A 26,054-nucleotide genomic window follows, 5' to 3' on the forward strand; every position below is an offset into this window, starting at 1 on the left:
TTATTGCGCGGAGCTCCTTACATTACACGTGATTTTTTATTATGAAAGTGAGGTTAGTGTTGATCTCGTTCATACGGTGCCATTGCAAACCGTAAAAGAAAAAGATTTTGGAGTACTTCATATTTTCGGAAATTCCAAAAAAAAAAAAAAAATAATAATAATAATAATACGCGTAATTTATGAAATAATAATATACACTTAAACTAGTTTTATAACATAGTGAATATATTAAAGAAAATGGGAAAGAAAGTCTTAAAGAGAAAACAGGTTAATCAGACATCGGGAGAAAATGAAGAAGAAACTAAAAAAGATGTATGCGTGATATGCAAAGATATTGCTTATTGTTGCTATATTTTTATATTTTATATACACTACTTGTTTATTCTATTCATATAGAGTTTATATTAACACACACACACACACACTCACACTCACATACACTATAAATAAGTATATATATATAATTATAAGTTTAATGATCCTAATATATTACTATAATTCTATTACATGTAAATAAATTCAATATAAAAACATAATTATTATGATATAATAGTAATAAAATATATATAATTTTTTAACATTTTAGAATTCTAGCATGGATTTGTTAAAAGCTTATATCAATGATGATGAAGATTCTACAGATGAAGAAGCGCAAAATGATGCAGATATATTTAATTCAGATGAAGAACAGGATCCCATTGTTTTTTTATCTGATGACGAAAGTGATAAACTTGAATCAGATTATGAGTCTACAGATGAATCTGCAGATGAATCTACTGAAGATTCAGAAGATAACAAAGCAATGAATAATTCTTATAAAGCAACACAAGAGAATTCTTCAATTATATTAAAAAAAAATAGTAAATTAAAGATTAAGAATAGAGGTAAAGAATTTCTAAACAAATTAAATACATTGAAAAAAGATAAGAATTCTAAAAACTTAGAAGTACAGGCACATGAAGATGACACCTGTAACAAAACACAAAATAAAGATATGTCTGATGGCGAAGATGAATATGAGTATGATAGTTCCGATGAGGAAGATACTTATAATACAGTTGGGAATGTGCCAATGAAATGGTATGATGATTATGATCATCTTGGTTATGATTGGGAGGGTAAGAAAATTTCAAAGCCAGAAAAAGGTGATGAATTAGATAACTTTTTGAAAAGAATGGAAGATCCGGATTTTTGGAGAACTATAAAAGATCCTCAAACTGGCGAGAATATTATATTAAGTGAAGCGGATATAGACTTAATTGTAAGAATTCACAAACAACAAATACCTGATGTTAAGTTTGATGAATATACGGTAAGCTATACTTGCTATAATAATTTAATTTGAGGATATATTGTATATGATACATTAAAAACTTAACTATTTTTTATGTTATATATATTACACAGCCATGGGTAGATTGGTTCACTTCCGAAGTAATGAAAACGCCCCTCCGGAAATTTCCAGAACATAAACGTTCTTTTTTACCATCTAAGATTGAAGCTAGAAAAGTATCAAAATTGGTACATGCTCTCAAGATGGGTTGGATGAAATCTACTGCTGAGATGCAAAAAGATAGGGAAAGGGATCAGGGGCCACAATTTTATATGTTGTGGCAGTCTGATGATCAGGCAGAGGAAATGCGTAGAATCCATAAGCATATTCCAGCACCTAAAAGACATCTACCTGGTCATGCAGAAAGCTATAATCCTCCGGCGGAATATTTATTTGATAAGAAAGAACTTAAAGAATGGAATAAATTAAAAACAACTCCATGGAAGAGAAAATCACATTTTATACCAGAAAAGTTCAATTCTCTTCGAGAAGTACCAGCATACTCTAGATATATCAAAGAAAGATTTCAGAGGTGTTTAGATCTCTATCTATGTCCTAGAGCATTAAAAATGAGACTGACAATAGAGCCTGAAGCTTTGGTTCCACAATTGCCTAGTCCAAAAGATTTGCAACCATTTCCAACAACAATGTTCATGATATTTAAAGGACATACAGATATGGTCAGAAGTATTACTGCAGAACCAGATGGTCAGTTTATCGCTTCTGGTGGAGATGACATGTTATTGAAGAGTGAGTTACTTAATTCATCTTATATATTAATTTATATTTATTATATGTGTTACCATTATATATAATGGTATAATAAATTTTATATATATATATATATATATATATATATATATATATATATATATATAATTATGTAAATAATTATTATGCTATATGTTACTATCAATTTCTATTTATTAATATATGTATATTGTAAATTACATACTTGCATGTAGAATATAAAAGATATATTATTTTGACAGTATGGGAAGTGAATACAGGCAGATGCTTAAAAACAGTGCCCTGTGGCGGTGTTATTAGAAGTGTTGCCTGGTGTCCAAACCAAGCTATATCGTTGATAGCCGTTGCAGCTGATAAAAAGGTTCTTTTAATAAATCCTGGAATTGGAGATGATCTTATTAGCAGCAAAACTGATCAGCTTTTAGAGATAATACCACAGAGTGAAAAAATAGGTATCAATAACTCAATAATCAAAGCAATATTGTTTATATAGACGCTTTTAAAAATAATCTTTAAAAAAATAATTATATAAGCATATATCTCTCTCTATAAGCCCTTTTTCTTGAGACAAAGTTATACATGTATAAGATTAATGTATGTTATATGGTATTAGTAAGTGACAGAGTGCGAAGTGCAGTACAGTGGGAGCAAGTAGAAGGGGAACACTGGTCCAATGGAATTAGAATAATCCTAAATAATTTTAAAATTGTAAATCAAATAACATGGCATGGAAAGGGAGATTATTTTGCTACTGTAATGCCAGATGGCCAAAATAGATCAGTGTTGATAAATCAGTTGTCAAAACGAAGATCTCAATTGCCTTTTAGTAAATCGAAGGGATTAATACAGTGTGTGTTATTTCATCCAATTAGACCATATCTATTCGTTGCAGTAAGTAATAATAACTTATACTAAAAAATATTAATATTATTATACTTCAGTTTTTTTAAATAGATTATTTATCTTTTCCTCAGACACAAAGGAACGTGAGGGTATATGATCTTGTGAAACAGGAAATGGTTAAAAAATTATTATCCAATTCACAATGGATATCAACAATGGCTATTCATCCTGGTAAGCTATTTTTATATATTTTATATCGATTATGTATATGTTCTTAACGCATGATCGTCAATATAAATTTTTTTAGGAGGTGATAATGTTTTGGTAGCAACGTACGATCGTAAAATGCTTTGGTTCGATTTGGATTTAAGCACTAAACCTTATCAAACATTGCGATTACATGGAGCCGGCGTACGTGCTGTAGCATTTCACAAACGATATCCTCTATTTGCCTCTGGAGGTGATGATAGGGGACTTATTGTGTCTCATGGAATGGTGTACAAGTAAGATATAATCAATATGGAATCTTTTTGCATATCTATATATTTAATCGTTGTATATGTACTTTTTTCAGTGATCTTTTACAAAATCCGTTAATTGTGCCATTGAAAAGATTATGTAATCATGAGTCGTATAATGATTTTGGTATTTTGGACATCATGTTTCATCCCATCGAACCGTGGATATTTTCTGCAGGTGCAGATTCTACTATACGAATGTATACATAAAAATAAATATATATAAATATTTACAAAATATTATAGAATTACACCATATTCACTAAAAATAAAAAAAGTTATATTCTCTATTATTATAATTTTTTTCCCAATCTTATATAAAATATATAAAGTATATGTTATCTCCCTTTTCTTATGTCCTTTTTTTTGTTATCTGGTGTGTATAAATTCTTTATAATAAATTTAATAAAAATGATAATTGCATAATGATAACAAAATGTAGGAACTTGTACATTTGCATTAAAGTTAAATCATAAGACATCATTAAATTACTTTCATATTATAATAAATATTCTATTAGCTAAAATAATTATTATAAAAAGCAAAAATTATTTTACGAGAAAGATTTCTGGAAAATGGAAGTGTGCATAAATTAATTATGCTAAATCACGATATAGAAATAGTATTTTGCTCTTTTCTTTCCCCTGTTTACTAGAATGTTTGCTTTATTTCACATCCGTATAATATATTTATTAAGATAAAGGAGAATGTCCTAAACATTGCCATTCAGGCTCGCCGCAATCGCAAGTACGGCCCGCATGTCGCACTTGGAATACAGTAACGATACCTCTACTATCGTCAAATCTACACGTGATGTGCAGATCATATATTAAAAAAGTGTAAAATTGGCTACCCCATCTTTGTCTTAGATACACCGATCTAGGATCTTCTCTTAATACATTTTCTATAGCTTGTTTTTGTTCATCAACTTTATCATCTGAAATCTCGTTTAATTGCATCAAAGCACGTTCATTGAAAATTACTGACAATGTCGTTGTACGAGGCTGCGAAATCCAGTTTGGTACTCTTACCTCAGAAAAATTACCTTCTATTGCCGTATTCATTGGCACAGATGATATGGTTGTGGCTGCGTGAATATTTGGTAAAGTTCGCGATGGTGTCAAACTCTGAGACTCAAATCCTTCCTCTCCGTCGGGTGCTTCGCGTATTCCCATTCTTACAGGAGAATTGTCGACTCTTGCATGCAACACATGATGATTGACTAAATCTATATCTGTACCACAAACTGTACTTGGACCATCTGCTCCATCCAACAGTCTAGAGTTGCGTAAAGACTGATTCTCGGTATAATCTATTGCATTATCATTATCTCTCTCTATATACGTTGAATCTGTATTACTAAGATTATTTATATCTACATCATGTAATCTGCTATTCAAATCTCTGATAGAATCAGTCTGTGATTCGGCTATTAATATTGCAGTGTTGTGTTCAATAGAATCTAAATCTGATCTCATATTAGATGCCCTATCTTGTATTTGGTATGTTTCTGTATTCATAATATCTGCGATATCAGTTTGTAATGAAGTAGCATTATTAGCATAAGCTTCCATCAACTGAGAAGATTGTCTTGTAATATCGTAGCCATCAAGATTTGAAGTTGCTTGAAATTCTTCTACCTGGAGTCTCAAAGCTATTTCTTCATCTTTGGAAATATCGAATTCAGCTTGTTCGCTATTATTAGTGTTTGTATCGTCACTAAAAAAATTAGTTGATTGGTCCTCATTTAAGCTAATGATTTCTCCCATATTGTGAAACATATCTAAGACATCCGTATTACTTTCTCTTGGTCTATTACTTAATTTCTCAATATGTAACGGACTATCGTATTGTGGTATATATGGTTTTATATCTAGAACAGGGGTCTGATTGACCATGTCAACACCTTCAAAATAAATTGTATAATTCTCAATTTTTATAATCTTAACTAAACTTAGACCAATAGGACATGGCCGATGTGGAGAACGCGTAGAAAATACGCCTGTTTTTATCCCATTTAATCGTGGTGGTGCCACTTTTGCACGAGTGTGCGTTGAATCATTTCTATGAAAATGAAATAAAATCCTATTGAAAGGAAGAGGCAGAGATTATTATTTGTTGTTTTATCAATAATATCGATAATTTTTTAAACAAGATTGTGCTATTCTTACCACATATGCGAAAAATCCTGCAAGCCCTGTAATGCATGATCTGGATTTGTAAATACAGAATTATAAAGTGTTAATTTTCCTGGCACCTTCCCGCATATTCCAGGTTGTCGTGGGGTTGCTCTCTTATTGGGAAACCAAGTAGAAATGACACCAATAGGTTTTAATTTGAGAACATCTTGATCTTTACTTGTACCAGGCTTTGCTTCTTCCAAAGATGAAGCTATTAACTTGGAGTGTGAAAAAGCTTCCCTACCTTTTTGTAATTCCAAGAAGCGTTTAATGTTATTAACATCTTTATCTAATATATACCGTAGACCTTTCACTTGTTGTCTGTAACACATTGAATCAAACTTCTGTCAAAAAGTATTGCTTAGTATGTGTGTGTAACGCAATGCAATATGTATATATACACATGATTAAAACGAATATATATCTTTCTTAAAGTACCTTAAATTATTAATCTCTTGTCTGGCTGTATTCAATTGACTAAGCAAATATTCAATACTTAAACTAGAATTCCGGCAAGTCAAATCCATGTTTGTTCAAAGAGCCTGAGCACCGAGCACGAAGATAGTCATAATCGTTACCGACAGAGACGTAAACATAAGTCGGAGACTAAGTGCCGGTCCACAATAGATGATTTAAGCCCTAAGCTTTAAGAAATTGACCAATCACAGTCAAATATGAGAAGAATACTCGACTGTGATTGGTCAATTTCTTGAGGCTTAGGGCTTAAAATCTCTATTGTAGACGTCGCATAAAAGAATTGGAGATTGGATGGATAAATCTCGCGCATGCGCTAGCAGACGCTATTACACTTCAGTCACGTATATATTTCATTAAAGGAGTAAAAAAAATATCGTATATTTATAAAAAGATATTTTATATTTAAAATAAAAAATATTATATATTTGTATATATGTAATAGTAATACATGCACACTTAATATATAGGGTGTCCCATTTTGATCTCCTCAGGCATTTTAAAATTGACCTTCACATGACCTTCAAATGATTTTCCAAGGTCAAACCAATGGTACCATATGGCCCCCTCGAAACCAAACAACTTTTGTCTGAAACATTTTTCTCTTCCGGGCTTGGTTTTTGAGATATTTGCCTGAGGATATTAAAATGGAACACCCTGTATAACAATTATTTATGTTCTATATTGTTACTATAAATAAAATAACAAAAAAATATTGGTAATTTATATACCCCATAAAAGTTCTGCGTAGCATCTTAGCACGAGCCTGATGTTGAAATCAATCACATGTTCGACGACGTATAGTTCACGCATGCGCACGAAAATGCCGTTCGGAAAGATTCGTCCCTCCAATTTGTAGTTTGCAGTTCATGTTCATGGCATTTCATTATAAATCATTGACCAAGGATCACCGAGAGCAACTGATGGTGTAATTTAACATCGTACGCATGTTCGATTTTCGAACACCTTGAGCATTTCTGTGTCTGTAAATCGTTTTGTCTCACAATAATATGAAGCTCTTAGAGGATCCCGTTTTTAAAACTAAGTACATGAAAAACAAACTCCGCGTAAAACGATGGGAAAGCGATTTTATGGAAAAATATGGACGCAAACCTAACAAGGTATGTTGCTTCTTTACCTTACATTTTCATCATAATCGGTGTTACATAGCGACTATTTGACTTCTGTCTTGCATCCACATTCACATAAGTCGTATATTAAATAAATAGAAAAATTTTATAATTATATTCAGTTTTAAAAGTGGATAGTGTAAATTAGACAGAGATGTATGTCCAATACTTTCAAGAGTTTTGAGTTTTTATATATGTTTGTTATATTATTAATAAGATTATGATTTGTATATACTATATTATCAGCGATGTAACACATATATCCCAGCATCTTATTTACATTATTGCAATTTTTTATTCATTTATTTTACTTGTTTTTTTTATCTGGCAATTTTCAGAATGACATAAAAGAAGCAGATATATCTATCAAAGACGCATACAAAGCATATTGGAAACTAAAAACGAGCGCGCTTGAGGAAACTCTTACGGATATTACTTTCTGCGATGATATGCAAGACAATGTCGCTAACAATTTATTGCAAAAATCAATAAATGATCGGGAGAAGATTCCAAGTCCAGATAAAAATTTAAAAGATACAGAGAACATAGATCCGCATGATAGCAAATGTTTTACAGAAACTGAGAGCTCTTTCAACCAATCGAGTACATCAACAAATGTTGAAGGAGTCTGGGGAGATAATTTGAACAAAAGCAAGGAACAAATGCCAAAGAGAAAGCGAGCCTTATTGATTGGTAGAACTTCGTCTTTTCAACTATCTAAAAACAAGTTTGAAAGCTCAACCTTTACTAAACGAAACCCAAGGAAATCACTGTCATCGACTAAAATTAGGAACAAATGTGAGGACACCAGCTCAAGCAGTGATCAGACTGTCGCGAGCGGCAAAAATGACTTTGATACGACAGCTAATGAGATGAAGCCCATGTTTGGTGAACCAATGAAATTAACGTTTGAAGAAAGCAAACCTGTCGTTCAATATTCCATCAATGCTGTTCAACAATTGGCAGATGGCCATGTGACTTATGTAAGCCGTAATTTAAATGAGGGCTGGCTTGATCGATGCACAAGGGAGAGTAATTATAACATGGAAATCATTAATCCAGAGAGATTTTCGGGTACTAGCGATTCTGGAGTGGAATCAATGGAATCCAGCATTCACTCTCCAAAGTCATCTATTGCGTCTGCTACAATGCTCCAGGTTTCTGATGAAGATTTTATATGCAACAGTGATTCTGAAGAAGAGTGCAGGAAGAAACGTATCAGAAATTTTAAAAAGCAGTTGAGCGATCAAGATGATGGTCGTCCCACAAAACGACAATGCGTTAAAATGGATTTCGATTCCGCGATTACTTCAAAAGCGAGTACTTCAAAAGCGAGTACTAAACTGACCGCAATGGAGAAGTTAGAGAAGAAAATGGATACCGGGACAATGAACAATAATTTCGTCAGGATAAATTTGAAAAAGAAGATATTCGTGCGAGGCAAAAAGAACTTCAATTTGTTTAAGTATAAGAGGAATCAGTGGAAACAAAGGAAGAAATTAGCATCCAGCGAGAGCAGCTTGGATGCGGCTGACCTGATCGACAAAAATGGCGTAACGTGTTTCAAATGCGGTGAATCTGGACATTTCGCTAAACGTTGCACAACTTACAGAAACGCTGCTCTTCTACCTTTGAACGAGATCGACGAATCAACGAACTTTCCGACTCTGGAGGAGGCTGAGAAGATGGCCAGTAAGAACGCACAAGTTGTCGCGCGAAGTCACAAGATCGATCGACTTTCAGAAGGATTGTCTGCTGCGAAGATTTCGTGTTCGCAAGACGAAGAAGGAAGAGAAGATATGGCGAAGTTATTTGATGACGATTTTGCTGACGTCAATGAGATAGATACATTAATTTCCCAGCATAAGATACCACAAGAGTTATTGTCCAGATTATTGCCGCCGGAAAGAGAGGTAGTTGATCCAGTATATTCTGCAAATAAAGATGGCAGTCTTATCAAAACTCCGACGGAAGTTTTCGAGGCACTACGTATGTTTGGCCATGAAAATTTTAGGAACGGCCAAGAGAAAGCTATAATGAGGATTTTGTCTGGCCAGTCTACTTTGGTGATGCTATCGACAGGCTCCGGGAAATCCTTATGCTACCAATTGCCGGCGTATCTGTACTCCCAGCATTCCCACTGCATTACTCTAGTAATTTCGCCCTTGGTATCCTTGATGGACGATCAAGTAATGGGCATGCCTAAGGTTCTGTCCGCTGCATGTTTGCATACTAATCAGACACCGAAGGTAAGAGAGCAGGTGATGCAATCGGTGAGGGACGGTAAAGTGAACATTCTTCTAGTGTCACCGGAGGCGGTGGTAGCTGATGAAAAATCCACCGGTTTCGGTGCCCTCCTCAGGCAACTACCGCCGATTGCGTTTGCCTGCATCGACGAAGTTCACTGCATTTCCCAATGGTCGCATAATTTCCGACCTTCTTATCTGATGGTCTGTCGGGTGCTTAAAGAGAAACTGCACGTGAAGACGATATTGGGACTTACGGCGACTGTCACGAAGACCACCGCGAAAAGTATAGTGAAACATCTGGATCTACATGATAGTATGGCTGGCGTTATATCGGATGTGCCTTTGCCTAGGAATCTCGTCTTAACGGTGTCCAAGGATGAAAACAAGGACCACGCGTTGATCGCATTATTGAAGAGCGACAGATTCCGCGAACTCGATTGCGTAATAGTTTATTGCATTCGTAGGGAAGAATGTGAGAGGATCGCAGCCTTGTTAAGAGTGTCGCTGCAGGTAAATATTAAGATTTCTCTCATTGTAGCCATATTGAATTACTTATTAATTGATGTCGAAAATTGTGAAAAATTAGTTTTTTTTTTTTTTACATTCCATTTGAGTACAAAACTTAAGCAGTTAATTTTTTTTTATTCTCATGAATTAAATCTATGCACGCAGGATACACGAAATCCTGGGAAACCGAAAGCGAAGATATCCATGATAGCTGAGGCTTATCACGCCGGTATGACAGCTCACAAGCGCAAAATTGTGCAAAAGGAGTTTATGAATGGCAAAATTAAAATAGTGGTTGCCACCGTTGCATTCGGAATGGGCATTAATAAATTGGACATTCGGGCTATCATTCATTACAATATGCCCGGTACCTTCGAAGGATATGTACAAGAGATCGGCCGTAGCGGAAGGGACAGTATCACAGCGCACTGTCATTTGTTTTTGAATCCTACGGTATATTTGATTAAAATTTCTAAATTACTCTCTTTGGAGAAATCTCTCTCATTTATCTTTGATTTTGCTTTATTAATATATTTATTATTATTCCTAAAACATACAGAAAAATAGTGATAAATGGGAGTTGCGCAAACACATACATGCGAACGGTGTCGATAGGCATACGATCAGACATTTACTGCAAAGAATCTTTATTCCTTGCTGTTGCAAAAAAATCAAAGAGAAAGATTCCAGTTGGAAGTGTCCTGGTCACGAAGTTGCCCTTCCAATCGACGAGATCGTTCAAGACCTCGATATTACACAGGAAACAATTTCGACATTATTATGCTATCTCGAACTACATTCAAAGAGGTTCATTACCGTGTTATCGTCTGTATATGTCCGAGCGCGGGTTTCCAGCTATAATGGACCACAAGCTCTTAAACGAGCGGCGCAATCTGTAAGTTCTTATTCGAAATATCAGTAATATTCTAGCGATAATAGTAAAGAGTAAGATTCTTGAAAATTTTATTATGGGAAAAAAGATACTCTGTTAAAAGAGCAGTAGCATAGTACAAAATATAGCAAAAATAAATTATTAAGAAAAAAATATTGAAAGAGAAGGTATAGAAATGATGAGAAAAACAGAATATGCATTTGCGTAAACTCATGAAAGTTCATACGATCGCGCAAAATCGAGAAAATTAATAATTCGGACAATCGAGCGCTTATGTTCCTCCTAAATAATTTATTAATGAGAAATCGTTTTTGAAACGACTTTGATTTCAGTCCCCACCATTGGCAATGGCGATAGCGTTGGACATGCAGAAGGGAATTTCGCATAAGGACAGTAACATTATAGAATTTTCGGTTATCGATATTGCATCGATCATCGGTTGGGATAGTGGAGTAGTAAAGAGCCATCTCAAAACGTTGGAATGGATGACAGGAGGTAAGAACTCTATCAAATTTCGCTTCTCGGGAAATGTCTGGGTTTTTCTTTTTCTTTTTTTTTCTTTTTTTCCTTCATACATGTGAACATTTTTCACAGCTGATGGGAAAACTAAACGTTCGGCTATATCGGTGCAATACGATAAACTCGGCTTACGGGTGAAAGCGCCGGGTGATCTGACTGATACGGAATTAGACGAGGCGCTTGACGCACTGATTGACCGTACTCGCTCTCAGGAATCTTCGTGTTTACAGCAGCTTGAGCTCATATCCTTGGCGTTCGATAAGATCAGCGTACCGACAATCAAGGATTGTTCGATTTTGGACGACGATGTGATGAAGAGATCGGAAGAACTCAAAAATATTATCAGAGAATACTTTCAATCGGATTCTCCTTTAAACGATGTTGATACCGATTTTCAGGTACGTTCTCTAATTGTGAAATCTATTTAGAATCTTTGGTTATTAAACTATGAAAAATACATCTTTATTTATCTGTTTTGTACAGGATAAGGTGGCGAATGAGGAGCACATTGCCGCTGATGTGCGTAATTTGATAATACGTTATAGAGATACGAAATTCACCGGTCGCGCTGTAGCTCGCATCTTTCACGGAATACAGAGCCCGAATTATCCTGCACTGATTTGGAGCAAATGTAGTTTTTGGAGGGTACATATCGCTGCGAATTTCAATATCATTTGTAAAATTGCAACCAGAGAAATTCTAGCATTACGATAACGAGATTGATTAATCGAATAGTAACATACTTGACATACATACTCGAGTCTTTCTTATTAACTTTATCATTTTAAGTTTTATCGAAATAAATTTTCATAATGCAATAAAATCGAGAGATTGATATTGTGAAAAAGATTATTTCTCTTTAAAAACTAATATGGTCTTAATGTATCCGATTTGATTAATTCATCGAAATTTGATTAATTTGATTAATTCATCAAAAGCGAGTAGTCTTGTAATAAAATGCGAATTTAAGAGATAACGTGGCAACTTGTTTTATATTGGAGATATTGTGTACAAAGGGACTTTAAAGAAAAAAAATAAAATGTGCTTTTGTACAACACAAGATACATTTAAAATTGACATAGCAATTAAATTTATACTTGTTGAATCTTAATTAAAGGAATTTTAATATAAACTTTTCTACAAGATCGTGTAATATCAAATAAGAAGTAATATATAAAATACTTCGTTTTCGTGTCTGGTGTGTTATAATGCTTTTAATTCTTAATAAAGAAACATCGATTACTTTTGAAAGTACAAGATATATGAAACTTTATATTATTCCTAGAAATATAAGTTATAAAATTTGACAAGAAAATAGATTACCGACATTTGCGTCGATACATATAATCTCCTCCTCTCCCCCCTTCACCTATAGAATAAAAAATTTATATATATATATATATATATATATATATAACAGTTATTTTATATAAAACAATTTTGTAAGAAGTCGAGAAGATATTATCACGATTATCTTCATTGTTTTAAAATTCTGCGACGCTTAAAGTACCGCTAGATACATTCATCTAGCCCAAGCTCATGTTACTACTCTCTTCATGTAGTTACATTGCCGCAGAAATTTGTGCATCCGAATCTGGTGCATTTTACTGACACGATTCATGCAGGTCTCGCTTTGACAGAGAGCGCAGAATTCGGCAGAGATGTCATGAAACGGTGAACGAAAATATACGCTGGCATTTTTCAAAGTCTTGTTCTTGTGATGTGCCCATACATGCAGAGTGACCTTAATATGAAAACAGCAGAAAGATCGGCTTTGACTTTGTTTACGAAAGTAAATATTCTTTTTTTTAAACTTTCGATATTTATAATACCTCGAAAAACATCAATAAGGCGAGGAACCAGCGGAAATAGATGATGGCCGGTAAAAACAGACAGATGGGATTTATCTGGCCAAAGGAGGCACCCGCTGGAACTGGCTCTAGCTCTGTTAAATGACGTTTTTTTGATGATTTTTCCTTCACCTCCTTTGGTATCTGCAAGAAATAAATTGCTTATTACGATAATACTGAATATTGGAGGCGACTCTTCTGATTTCAATGATCTTGAAATATGTGAGTAAGGTCATAATATATATCTCTGAGCAAAAATTCAAAAAGTTTGAACCACTAGTTATTTATTACAAAGTTATAAACAAATAAAATTAATCATAGCTCGATTTGAATAAAACAAAGTCTAAGAATATAATATCACATAGATTTTCCACTTTCCATGCAAAAAGCGAGATCTATTATTTCACATCCGAAGCAATGAACAATGTGGGATGAATCTTCACCGTTACATAACAAACATTTTGTGATCCATTTCTTTATATTATTCATTACAACATCAAGATTATCACTATTTACGTTACTGGATGTTTTCTTATGGAGTTATCTCAAAGATAAAGTGTATTTACATCCATTTGTTTCCGTTGAAGACTTAAAAGAACAGATTAAGAATAAATTGTTTAAACATTTACAGAAATAGTGACTATCTTGATGCTGTAATGAAGAATATAAAGGAATGGGTCACAAAATATTCGTTATGTAACAGTGGGATGTTTGAACATCTCCTTGAATAATGCAAAAAAAGTAATTTCATTAAAAAAAATAATGTAATTTCAGTTTTTCGACACATCGTCACTTATGAAAAAAGTAAATCGATAAAAAAAATCACAATTATTGTATACAAACATTATATTATCTATACTATCTCATTTTGTGAATTACATAAATTTAGATAAATTAGTTCCATGATAGTATTTATTAATTAATTTATTTTTAAATTACGATAGATTAAAAATATAGTAAAACGAGAAACATTGGTTCCATATTCAAGTCAGAGAATTTAAAAATAAATTCTTTAAAAGAGGAGATGCGCAAGTATTTTCCAAGTACCTGAAATGGCACTTTCCTAAGATGACCTCTGATCCCGTTGTCTATGAGATTGACTTCTGGTTCCCCAGTCTCCGCGTCATTCATCGCTATTGAGTCGATCGAATGACAAATGTTACAATCGACGAACGGGTGGATCAAATCCTCGCCGGTCTCCTCGTCTATATAAATCCGATTATCCATATTGATTTCTTCCTCCTTCGATGAAAAAAAGTCGATCGATAAAAAGGTGTTCAGCTGTCGATCGTAAGGTCCTCGGGGTCACGCTTCCCGGATGTCTTCTTTATACGCGTTATGCTAATAGCGGTGCACTTTGGTAGGAAGACTCCTAAAGATTGAAAAACAATCTGCAACAAGAATGTTTTAATTTCACAGTATCGATTCTAGAAGATGAAATTAATAACATTTGTTATGTAATAATGTGATGTATTATAGTAGAATGATACAAATATAGATATTCCAATATTAGATTCTCAAGAATATAGACATTGCATATTGTAGGCTTCTGGTGGTAATCGATTGCGTTATAAGAGTCTCCTGCACATATCAAAAATAATGTATATAATTACGAAAATATAACTAACAAATGCTCATATAAGAACATGTATAAAAAGCGCGATAATCAATAATGAATCAATAATAATCAATAAAGAAATCATTAATATAAAACCTTGAAATATTGTGTATACGCATGTATGTATATACAGGGTGTCCCATTTTGATCTCCTCAGGCAAATATCTCAAAAACCAAGCCTGGAAGAGAAAAATGTTTCAGACAAAAGTTGTTTGGTTTCGAGGGGGCCATAAGATGGTGACAATGATTTGACCTTGGAAAATCATTTGAAGGTCATGTAAAGATCAACTTTAAAATCTTAAATAGAAACCCTCATTTTTTATTTAGTATTCTTGTAGCTGACATCGAGAGCTTTCCAAAATACTATAATAAAGTATTTTTTTATTAAGTACTTTTTGAGTTATTTTATATTTTAATCTGACATATTTTGATATAAAAAATTAAATATCTCGTAAAATATTTAGTTTTTGATAATCTTACCGTAATACTTTTATGTACAGAATAATGAGACAAATCAATTAATATAAAAAAAAATTGTTTTTAAGAAAATTATTTACACTGTATTTTTTTAAACAATTATTTGTTTTTTTTGGCACTAATTAATTTGTCTCATTATTCTGTACATAAAAGTATTACGGTAAGATTATCGAAAACTGAATATTTTACGAAATATTTTATTTTTATATCAAAATATGTCAGATTAAAATATAAAATAACTCAAAAAGTACTTAATGAAAAAATACTTTATTATAGTGTTTTGGAAAGCTCTCGATGTCAGCTACAAGAATACTAAATAAAAAATGGGGGTTTCCATTTAATATTTTAAAGTTGACCTTCACATGACCTTCAAATGATATTCCAAGGTCAAACCAATGGTACCATCTTATGGCCCCCTCGAAACCAAACAACTTTTGTCTGAAACATTTTTCTCTTCCGAGCTTGGTTTTTGAGATATTTGCCTGAGGAGATTAAAATGGGACACCCTGTATATAGGCAAGCAAGATTTAGAAAATAGCAATAAAAAGTTTTATACTTAAAATTATTTGAGGTATATAAAATAGGTAATATATTGTTGGACTTAGTTCTTGCTCTAGATAAAAAACTTGACGCGATTCTTGCATTCTAAGAATAATTAGCGGCGATAAAATTACATAAACAGCATAGCAACTTACACTTGTTACTTTTGTATGAGATGTAATTATGAAAGTAATTATGATAACGCAATGTGTGCGCGCTTTTTCAATATCGCGACAGTTGTGAGCAATAAAAGCATTAAAAAACAAGATAAGACTCAGAGAGAGAGAGAGAGAGAGAGAGAGAGAGAGAGAGAGAGAGAGAGAGAGAGAATTGATATTTTACATAAATTCTATATACAGGATGTCCCCAATTTAAATGGCAAAACTTCAAGAGCGTGTAGGGAACCGAAAAACGTAAGACAAGAAGTCCTTTAGAGGTTTACTCGTTTTTGCTCCATTTTAGAGAAAATCGCAAAAATTAAATCTCTTATTATCAGTTGCTCTCTTGAGTTGATTGGCACCGAACAAACTTTCTGCTTCAAGGTTCCTTACATATGTAAACACTTGATGTTATCCTTTACGGTGCCAATCAATTCAAGAGAGCAATTAAGAGACCGAATCATAGATGCAGTGCACCAAATATCACTAGAACAATGTCTAGCTGCGATTAATAAGGTCAGTGCTAGATGTAATGCTTGCGTTGCTGCAAGAGGGCAACATTTTGAACAATATCTGCATTAAATAGACGATAACATAAATAAAATGTAAGTAAATAAGTAAAAAAAAACGAAAACTTGTTTTGTTTCTTCTTTTTGTGATTTTCTCCAAAACGGAGCAAAAACGAGCAAACCTCTGAAGGACTTTCTGTCTTAGCTTTTCGGTCACCTACACACGCTCCTGAAGTTTTGCCATTTAAATTGGGGATACCCTGTATATATTTACTTCATATATATATATATATATATATATATATATATATATATATATTATATTATATACTTGGATGTTAGATATAAGTTTTATATTCACTTATACAAATTTGTTTTTTAGTATGTTATCAATAACTCTTATCTGGAATAATGCAAGAAATAAAATAGGTAAGACTTTTATTATGTTAATACATTAAGAACAAGGTTTATTGAAGTGCACTCTTATCAGAATGAGATACAATATGACAATACAAGATATATATATAAAATAATTGTTTAAAAAAATACATCATAAATAATTTTTTTAAAAACTATTATTTTTTTATACTAATTGATTTGTATCATTATTCTGTACATAAAAGTATTACGGTAAGATTATCAAAAACTAACTAATTTTATGAGATATTTAATTTTTTATATCAAAAGATGTCAGATTAAAATATAAAATAACTCAAAAAGTACTCAATAAAAAAATAGTTTATTACAGTGTTTTGGAAAGCTCTCGAGGCAAGCTACAAGAATACTAAATAAAAAATGGGGATTTCTATTTAAGATTTTAAAGTTGACCTTCACATGACCTTCAAATGATTTTCCAAGATCAAATTATTGTCACCATCTTATGGCCCCCTTGAAGCCACACAACTTTTGTAAGCAGTGTATCAACGCAGAGTACTGCAGTGTTTCTGAGATATTTGAGTGGGTCCTTTAAAATGAGACACCCTGTATATAGAGGGTGACCGCGAACGTTCCAGCCAGACTTTGAGATCTTATAGAAATTTTAATTCTGAACAAAAAATTTCAAAAAAAAATAAAAAAATATATATATATATATACAGGGTGGGCCCCGAACATTCCAGCGAGATTTTGAGATCTTATAGGAAATTTAATTATAATATATATATATATATATATATATATATATATATATATATATATATATATATATAGAATTAGTTCTGAAGAAATTAATTTGCTAGTCATTGACTTCACAGAGAAGAAAATTAAATGATAAAGAAGAAAAGTTTAAATAATTAAATATTACAAAGAAAAAAAAATATAAAGTCGCAAATTTTTTTCGAAGAAACAAAAATGTAGGAAATATTTTTCATTATGAAAAAGGAATGTGTATGCGTGTATACATATAGTAAAATGTAAGTTCGATCCTCTTTTGGAGAAGATATCGACAGAGATAAAATAAAATCATGCGCGCCAATTATGATACATAATTGCAAATTGCAAACTTACGGTATTGACGATATTATCGCATAAATCAACATGGCCTTCGTAGCTGAAGCAGCTTAAGATACGGTATGAAAATCCAATTCGCAAATTCATTCAACAGTCAATTCCAGCGAAGCAGATGATGATGTCATAGTCCAATTGCAATGGTTGAACCAAATCAAAAAATGCAACGCGATATCACGATCACCGCAAGAGAATGCACGATACATTTAATCAACGGCTCGATACAAAATTGTATAATTTGCATCGAACATCCTCAACTGTCCATCTATGACGATTTACAAGCACTAATATCAACATAAAGCCCGTATCAGACTACGCATTGAAGATTGAGATTCAAGATTCAAGATTGAAATATTGACCAATCAGAATACAAAAATTTTAGTCCCCTTTTGTTTTGATTAATCTAATTCCAATCTTTAATCTTCAATTTTCAATGCGTACTCTGATACGGGCTTAAGGTCTGTTCTTTATAGCTGAACTGGCTGCGCTAGTTCAGAGTTTATCTTCTTCTCTCCCCATTGGAAGGAGAAAGATAAGCTCTGAACTAGCGCAGCTAATTCAGCTATAAAGAACAGACCTATTATCAATATGGATTCGGATTGGATCGAGCACTAGGCCATCGATAAAATATTATTGAAGATCATCGACTCTAACGGCTCCTTCATGCACGACACGATAGCCAATCGACGTAAAACTTTTCCGTAAGAGCGAAAGATCGATTGGCTACTGCGTAGGATTGGCTACTCGTTACATGCAAGAAGTTTTGTGTGTGATGTGTGTGTGTGTGTGTGTGGTGATGTGTGTGACAGTCTAATTATAATATATATACAGTGATTTTTCGAGCGCGCTCCGAGTGCGAGGATGCGAGTCCGGTGGCGCCGCCAGCAACACGACGGTACAATCTGTCAGTTGTCAGGCAAGATGGCCGAGCAGTGGTGGTGACGAGTCTCGTAGTATGCACCGCTAACCGCTAGTGGATTCGCTATCACGGCGCAGCGTGGATGGCCTAACGATGGCCGATTACATCGACATCGGCAAGTTCCCGGAAGACGTGCGGGAGAAGCTCGCCGAATTGGATCTCGAATTGTCCGAGGGTGAGTGATTTTTCTTTCGATCGATGCCATCCGTCCACCGCCCTTCGCGACAAATTCCGTCTATACCCGTTGCACTCTCTCTCTCTCTCTCTCTCTCTCTCTCTCTCTCTCTCTCTCTCTCTCTCTCTCTCTCTCTCTCTCTCTCTCTCTCTCTCTCTCTCTCTCTCTCTCTCTCTCTCTCTCACTCACTCACTCACTCACTCTCTCTCACTCACTCACTCACTCACTCACTCACTCACTCACTTTCTCTCTCTCTCTCTCTCTCTCTCTGTCTTTTTTGCTCCCTTCTCCCTCTCGCTCACTCTTTTTGATTCACCCCATGTTACATCGAGACAGAATCCCCTAGAAGCCGCCCCCCCTCCCTCCCCCTTCTGTCGTTTATTGATAAAATCGATAACACCTTACGGCCGTTGCTGTCTCCATTCTAAACTCATACTGTTATTAAGGATACTCGGCAATTCGCATTGTTCTTGTTTTATAAATCAAGCGGCAAAAAAGTATGATTTAAATTCGTTATCGCTTGCGTGGCAAAAACAATGGAAATGTCAGGGAAAACGAGCAGGGGAGAGGAACAAATTTCAAATTTTAGTGATAAACAGTATATGTATACGAATAAAATAACACGGATATAAATAATATTTGTTCATGGTATCTCTCGTTTTTTGTTTCTCAAAAGAATCACAATGGCCGTCAAAATATATGGATGGTGAAGGGAGTTCTTTTTTCTTCAACAAAAATCGTATTCTTATGTCGCATATAGTTTTACTTATACATAATGATCATTTTTCGTTCATTGAAAATATTGTATTTTACGCTCGCATTGTTTGCTCTTAAGCCCGTATCAGACTACGCATTGAAGATTGAGATTCAAGATTGAAATTTGATCAATCAGGATAAAGAAACTTTAGTCCCTTTTGTTCTGATTAGTCAAATTCCAATCTTTAATCTTCAATCTTCAATGCGTAGTCTGATACGGGCTTTAGGATTTTGAATTAAAATTGCTTTAATTGGCTTGTTTTTGAATATAAGGCCTTAAGCCCGTATCATACTACGCATTGAAGATTGAGATTCAAGATTGAAATTTGATCAATCAGGATAAAGAAACTTTAGTCCCTTTTGTTCTGATTAGTCAAATTCCAATCTTTAATCTTCAATCTTCAATGCGTAGTCTGATACGGGCTTTAGGATTTTGAATTAAAATTGCTTTAATTGGCTTGTTTTTGAATATAAGGCCTTAAGCCCGTATCATACTACGCATTGAAGATTGAGATTCAAGATTGAAATTTGATCAATCAGGATAAAGAAACTTTAGTCCCTTTTGTTCTGATTAGTCAAATTCCAATCTATAATCTTCAATCTTCAATGCGTAGTCTGATACGGGCTTTAGGATTTTGAATTAAAATTGCTTTAATTGGCTTGTTTTTGAATATAAGGCCTTAAGCCCGTATCACACTACGCATTGAAGATTGAGATTCAAGATTGAAATTTGACCAATCAGGATAAAGAAACTTTAGTCCCTTTTGTTCTGATTAGTCAAATTCCAATCTTTAATCTTCAATCTTCAATCTTCAATGCGTAGTCTGATACGGACTTTAGGATTTTGAATTAAAATTGCTTTAATTGGCTCGTTTTTGAATATAAGGCCTTAAGCCCGTATTACACTACACATTGAAGATTGAGATTCAAGATTGAAATTTGACCAATCAGGATAAAGAAACTTTAGTCCCTTTTGTTCTGATTAGTCAAATTCCAATCTTCAATCTTCAATCTTCAATGCGTAGTCTGATACGAGCTTTAGGATTTTGAATTAAAATTGCTTTAATTGGCTCGTTTTTGAATATAAGGCCTTAAGCCCGTATCACATTACACATTGAAGATTGAGATTCAAGATTGAAATTTGACCAATCAGGATAAAGAAACTTTAGTCCCTTTTGTTCTGATTAGTCAAATTTCAATCCCTAATCTTCAATCTTCAATGCGTAGTCTGATACGAGCTTTAGGATTTTGAATTAAAATTGCTTTAATTGGCTCGTTTTTGAATATAAGGCCTTAAGCCCGTATCACATTACACATTGAAGATTGAGATTCAAGATTGAAATTTGACCAATCAGGATAAAGAAACTTTAGTCCCTTTTGTTCTGATAAGTCAAATTCCAATCTTTAATCTTCAATTTTCAATGCGTAGTCCGATACGGGCTTTAGGATTTTGAATTAAAATTGCTTTAATTGGCTCGTTTTTGAATATAAGGCCTTATGCCCGTATCACACTACGCATTGAAGATTGAGTTTCAAAATTGAAATTTGACCAATCAGGATAAAGAAACTTTAGTCCCTTTTGTTCTGATTAGTCAAATTCCAATCTTTAATCTTCAATTTTCAATGCGTAGTCTGATACGGGCTTAAACGCGATTGAATGAAGTTAGAAAAATTTCATAATTTATTCATTTATGATTCTATTTTGAAGCATTTAATTTCTTGGATTCACATCTTGGATCAGATACTCTTTATGAGACTAATGTTCATCATTATAACATTTAATCTCCAACATCTTTATCAAAGTATCTACTCCCTGGAATTCTCAGGGATTTCGTTTTTACCTTGAAAAATCAGAGAATTCTCATAGAATTTTATTCAAATTCAGAGAATTTTTGCAAAAATTCTTTTTGATCATTTTGTTCTTACATCGCAAGTATCGGCAATCTGATTGGCCAATGATTGTGTGAATTATATGTTTCGAATATATTATAAATATATATCTTTCTCTCTTTTATTATATGTTCATTGTCATAGCAAAAAATAATTCTTACAATTAATGATAGAAAATGAAAATATTATGCAAATGAAAAATGTTTATCTTATAAAAGTCATTCAGTTCTTTTCAATACATTTTTTAAATTAACATTTAAAATTCAAGTGGTTTCATTTTTCTTTCGTATGAGCGAAAAGCATTAAAAATGCGCACAAAAAAATTTATTTTAAAAAATTCCATCTAAAAATTCTCTAATTTTATCTAGAATTTTGAACAAATTACCTGAAAGTCAGGGAATTTTCAGGGAATTGTTTTACAAGTTTTGTTAGGGGAGAATTGACATTCTGTTTATTCTTAGATTTTTTCCTATTCTTAGATTTTTGTCTTATTATTAGAATTTAATCTCAAAATCTGTCAAGTTCCTCTCTAACTTTCATCGATATGGATCTTTCGACATTGCGGTCGCGTCGTGAAATTACACCTGCGCATGTCACGTTACAGAATTACAACCCGAGCGTGCATCGGCTCGACGTTGCAGACACGAGGTTCGTAGTTTTTCTTTTAGTTTCCGAAGAATATGTTTATTTGCATTTGCGGCCAGGGCTATTATAATGAGAAAGCGACCGGTTTCTCGAATTACTTCTGCCTAAATAACTCTTAGGGTGTCTTTTTAAATTAGGTATCTTTAGGCAAATTAGAGCCGTTTATTATCGATTAATCAAAATTCATCATATTTTTCTTTAAATTTTTCGATAATTGTGTAGAAATTAATTGGGCTAAAAATTTATAAAAACAGACGCACACAGGCATTCATATTCTTTCTTTCTTTCTTATAACAGCTTATAACTATTACGAAAATATTGACCACTTGAGTCAAGAAATTTGATCTTGTGTCTTATTCGATCGATGCTACAAAAACCTAACCTAACCTCTATTTTATTTTTTCGTTTCGTTATTATTGATATGCAATCATAATGGTTGACGAATCTTTAATGTCGATTTTCAATAGCTCGAAACGAATGTCAATTAATAATTAAAGTCATTCGCGAGCTATGTCGTTCGTACACCGGTTGAACAAGGAAAATACAATTTCTTGGTCAATTACTTGCTCGGCTAGCATACAGCACGATTGTCATGTAAGCGGTTTATGTGGCGTCCAGCTGTAAATAAGACTTAAAAGTCTACGTTACAATGGCGTCATGCATCCTCATTAATAAAGAAGAGGAGACTGCTCCATCGCGCGCATCGTGACACTCAATTTTGCTTTACACGAACAATTCTCGTTATGCAGCATTTCTATGTGTTTCTAAAAGATATTTTATAATCTTGTAGCCTCTCGGTTGATCTGTAAAAAAATTATTTAAAAAGAATTAACTTATAATCAATTTAATTTTTTATTGTTAATTTAATTATTTAAAAAAATCAATTAATTTTTTGCTTTCTCATGGAGGAAGCTTTGTTTTCGTGACAAAATTTTTTTTCCAGTTTTCTATGCCAATGTGTTTAGAATGTTCTGAAACGTCGAAAAATCATATTCCTAAAAAATGTCTGTATGTATGTGTGTATGTGTGTATGTACGCAATATATTGTATAACCTCTAACTTGCGCAATTTTTGAGATATCGGGTTAAATTTTTTTAGATGGATAAAGTATTATTAAAGGATGATTGCTACTGAATTTGGTGAGTATCGGTGAAAGTATTTACTTTTTTTATAAAATTTTGAATTTTTTGAGAAATATCTGTACACGCTGTAACTATCGGAAAATTTAAGATATCGGATTAAATTTTTTTACATGTATAATCTATAACGATTATATGAAAATAAAAAAGTGTGTAAATTAGAAAATAGCATATTGCTTCTTTATCTTTTTATTTCGTTCACAAAGCTTCCTCTATGAGGAAGCAAGAATTGAAAAAACCGCATACTTAAAGCAGCTTAAGCTTGGTAAAATAAAATGATGAGGAAGCAATGTGCAAGTTTCTAATTTGCACAACTCTACTTGTTTTACTATATTCATGTAAAAAAAAATTGAATTAAAATTATTTTTAATTAAATGACTTAATGTAAAACAATTTTTAATAAATGATAAATATTTCGAGTCAGTATGTTTGTATATTTTTTAAATAGATTTCAGAAAGATAAATATAATACATACTAAGAGTTCGCTGACATTCTAGATTACGCGAATCTCACCTTTTTATTGACAATTACTTGCGATGCGTGTAAAAAGTTATTTTTATACTTGAGAAAATGACTAATGCGTTTCGAAAGCGTAACCAATTATATAAAAAGTTATACATTAATCATGTACATGAGTGATATATATATATGTATATACATGTGAATAATATACAAAATATTCCATGGAATTCCGAATATTTATATTACTGAGACGGTTTGAGATGTAGAAAAAAAGTATTAAGCAGAATCGAATGATTATAGTTGCTTTAACTTTGTTCATCATTATTATGCATTTATGCATAGGCATGCAATTATAAAACACACAATTTGTCTTTAATAAAATCCCGTTTTTTTTTTAAACATTTGACGCAATTTTTTATTCTCTATAAGAAAATATTAAAGTATTTATATGTCAAAAATTCATTAATTTAGGAGATATTTTAATTTTAAGCTGCAAAGTAGCAGAATATATTAATTTTAATTTGTGAAGTAACTTTCTTAAAATTGATTCAAAAAAATGTTTCTTAGCCTAGATACGAAAATTTATTTGATAGATTTTTCTTAATTATTTGATATATTATTTTATAGATGTCATTAATAAAAATCCTAATTTTTCAATCTTTCAATTTAATTCAGAGTGAAATATTATACATGATATTTATTTTATTCCAGTTTGATTAATCCTTTTATTCATTTATTACAAATGTGTATATTGTTTCTTGAAGATCCGCTCTCACGTGGATTTTATCGCGTTTATCGGTGATTCAAGCCATTCATAAGTTAGGAAGAGTCGTTTCTTTGTCGTCGCACAATCTTTACGCTAGATATTTACTGTACGACATTAAGTCATAAAGTCTCCACATAGAAACACGATGATACACCTATAGAAAAAGAATAGAAAGCGATCTCGACCTACAATTTCGTAATTGCCGTGTTATTATGTGGAGTCAATTAGAGATAACGTGTGCGTTTATCTCGACGATTTCCGTGGATTCGCAGACGGTTGTCTAATCTTACGAATTATCATTAATTCTGTAAAAGACATCTCTCTATTGGAACCGATATATAATAGAAAGTATCTTAGATTGACAATATTCTCCCTTCTAGGTAAATGTTAATATGATAAACCTTCGGAAAACCCACCTATATGAAATAATGGATAAGAATACCTAATTCTTATGTATTTTTGCCTCCTGAACACGAATATGAAATTTAAAAAAGGCGGTCGGATTCGCAAATCGAAGAGAAACGCAAAAATCCAACCAAACGCGGGTAAACCTTCGGAAAATCCATCTATATGAGATAATAGGTAAGAATATCCAATTCTTATGTATTTTTGCCTCTTGAACACGAATATGAAACTTAAAAAAGGCGGTCGGATTCGCAAATCGAAGAGAAACGCAAAAATCCAACCAAACGCGGGTAAACCTTCGGAAAATCCATCTATATGAGATAATAGGTAAGAATACCCAATTCTTATGTATTTTTGCCTCCTGAACACGAATATGAAACTTAAAAATGGCGGTCGGATTCGCAAATCGAAGAGAAACGCAAAAATCCAACCAAACGCGGGTAAACCTTCGGAAAATCCATCTATATGAGATAATAGGTAAGAATACCCAATTCTTATGTATTTTTGCCTCCTGAACACGAATATGAAACTTAAAAATGGCGGTCGGATTCGCAAATCGAAGAGAAACGCAAAAATCCAACCAAACGCGGGTAAACCTTCGGAAAATCCATCTATATGAGATAATAGGTAAGAATACCCAATTCTTATGTATTTTTTTGCCTCCTGAACACGAATATGAAACTTAAAAATGGCGGTCGGATTCGCAAATCGAAGAGAAACGCGAAAATCCAACCAAACGCGGGTAAACCTTCGGAAAATCCATCTATATGAGATAATAGGTAAGAATATCCAATTCTTATGTATTTTTGCCTCCTGAACACGAATATGAAACTTAAAAATGGC

General features: G+C 33.0%; 4 protein-coding genes across 6 annotated transcripts; 2 read left to right on the plus strand and 2 right to left on the minus strand.

Annotated features, from left to right (window-relative positions):
• The first annotated feature begins 22 nt into the window (after positions 1-22).
• On the plus strand, positions 23-3,778 carry LOC138940974 (ribosome biogenesis protein BOP1 homolog). The gene is made up of 8 exons (XM_070310185.1): positions 23-312; positions 587-1,312; positions 1,408-2,083; positions 2,326-2,535; positions 2,697-2,974; positions 3,058-3,157; positions 3,234-3,429; positions 3,501-3,778. The coding sequence occupies exons 1-8, from the start codon at positions 238-240 to the stop codon at positions 3,652-3,654; spliced, it is 2,415 nt and encodes an 804-aa protein (XP_070166286.1). The 5' UTR covers positions 23-237; the 3' UTR covers positions 3,655-3,778.
• LOC138940978 (tRNA (adenine(37)-N6)-methyltransferase) lies at positions 3,082-6,194 on the minus strand. 2 transcript variants are annotated; one of them, XM_070310197.1, is made up of 4 exons: positions 6,063-6,194; positions 5,616-5,945; positions 4,476-5,529; positions 4,248-4,381 (listed from the first exon to the last, which is right to left on the minus strand). In XM_070310197.1, exons 1-4 carry the CDS (start codon positions 6,149-6,151, stop codon positions 4,349-4,351), a joined length of 1,506 nt encoding a protein of 501 aa, XP_070166298.1. In that variant the 5' UTR covers positions 6,152-6,194; the 3' UTR covers positions 4,248-4,348. The 2 variants fall into 2 exon arrangements, with proteins under 2 accessions (XP_070166297.1, XP_070166298.1); XM_070310196.1 differs by having other exon boundaries at positions 3,082-5,529.
• Positions 6,195-6,922: 728 nt separating this feature from the next.
• Positions 6,923-12,748, plus strand: Recq4 (RecQ4 helicase). Its single transcript, XM_070310177.1, has 7 exons — positions 6,923-7,219; positions 7,567-9,987; positions 10,150-10,437; positions 10,544-10,879; positions 11,209-11,371; positions 11,471-11,793; positions 11,879-12,748. Exons 1-7 carry the CDS (start codon positions 7,109-7,111, stop codon positions 12,107-12,109), a joined length of 3,873 nt encoding a protein of 1,290 aa, XP_070166278.1. The 5' UTR covers positions 6,923-7,108; the 3' UTR covers positions 12,110-12,748.
• LOC138940989 (uncharacterized) lies at positions 12,514-18,320 on the minus strand. 2 transcript variants are annotated; one of them, XM_070310215.1, is made up of 4 exons: positions 18,054-18,320; positions 14,293-14,636; positions 13,228-13,389; positions 12,515-13,139 (listed from the first exon to the last, which is right to left on the minus strand). In XM_070310215.1, exons 2-4 carry the CDS (start codon positions 14,470-14,472, stop codon positions 12,933-12,935), a joined length of 549 nt encoding a protein of 182 aa, XP_070166316.1. In that variant the 5' UTR covers positions 14,473-14,636; positions 18,054-18,320; the 3' UTR covers positions 12,515-12,932. The 2 variants fall into 2 exon arrangements, with proteins under 2 accessions (XP_070166317.1, XP_070166316.1); XM_070310216.1 differs by lacking the exon at positions 18,054-18,320 and having other exon boundaries at positions 12,514-13,139; positions 14,293-14,540.
• Between the last annotated feature and the right edge of the window lie 7,734 nt (positions 18,321-26,054).

Source organism: Polyergus mexicanus, unplaced genomic scaffold (genome assembly GCF_030449975.1).
Source record: "Polyergus mexicanus isolate NDT 795.1 unplaced genomic scaffold, iyPolMexi1.0 SCAF_18, whole genome shotgun sequence".
Lineage (NCBI taxonomy): Eukaryota > Metazoa > Arthropoda > Insecta > Hymenoptera > Formicidae > Polyergus > Polyergus mexicanus.

Bases quoted from the DNA above. Each gene is read 5' to 3' on its own strand.
- LOC138940974 (XM_070310185.1), top strand. From the start codon at position 238: ATGGGAAAGAAAGTCTTAAAGAGAAAACAGGTTAATCAGACATCGGGA. The intron at 313-586 runs GTATGCGTGATA...TTAACATTTTAG, and splicing joins AAGAAGAAACTAAAAAAGAT to AATTCTAGCATGGATTTGTT. The intron at 2,975-3,057 runs GTAAGTAATAAT...TCTTTTCCTCAG, and splicing joins GACCATATCTATTCGTTGCA to ACACAAAGGAACGTGAGGGT.
- LOC138940978 (XM_070310196.1), bottom strand. From the start codon at position 6,151: ATGGATTTGACTTGCCGGAATTCTAGTTTAAGTATTGAATATTTGCTT. The intron at 5,946-6,062 runs GTACTTTAAGAA...AATGTGTTACAG, and splicing joins CAAGAGATTAATAATTTAAG to ACAACAAGTGAAAGGTCTAC. The intron at 5,530-5,615 runs GTAAGAATAGCA...TCCTTTCAATAG, and splicing joins CAGGATTTTTCGCATATGTG to GATTTTATTTCATTTTCATA.
- Recq4 (XM_070310177.1), top strand. From the start codon at position 7,109: ATGAAGCTCTTAGAGGATCCCGTTTTTAAAACTAAGTACATGAAAAAC. The intron at 10,438-10,543 runs GTATATTTGATT...TAAAACATACAG, and splicing joins ATTTGTTTTTGAATCCTACG to AAAAATAGTGATAAATGGGA. The intron at 11,794-11,878 runs GTACGTTCTCTA...TGTTTTGTACAG, and splicing joins ATGTTGATACCGATTTTCAG to GATAAGGTGGCGAATGAGGA.
- LOC138940989 (XM_070310216.1), bottom strand. From the start codon at position 14,472: ATGGATAATCGGATTTATATAGACGAGGAGACCGGCGAGGATTTGATC. The intron at 13,390-14,292 runs GTACTTGGAAAA...TATTTCTTGCAG, and splicing joins TTAGGAAAGTGCCATTTCAG to ATACCAAAGGAGGTGAAGGA. The intron at 13,140-13,227 runs GTATTATAAATA...TTTCATATTAAG, and splicing joins CCTTATTGATGTTTTTCGAG to GTCACTCTGCATGTATGGGC.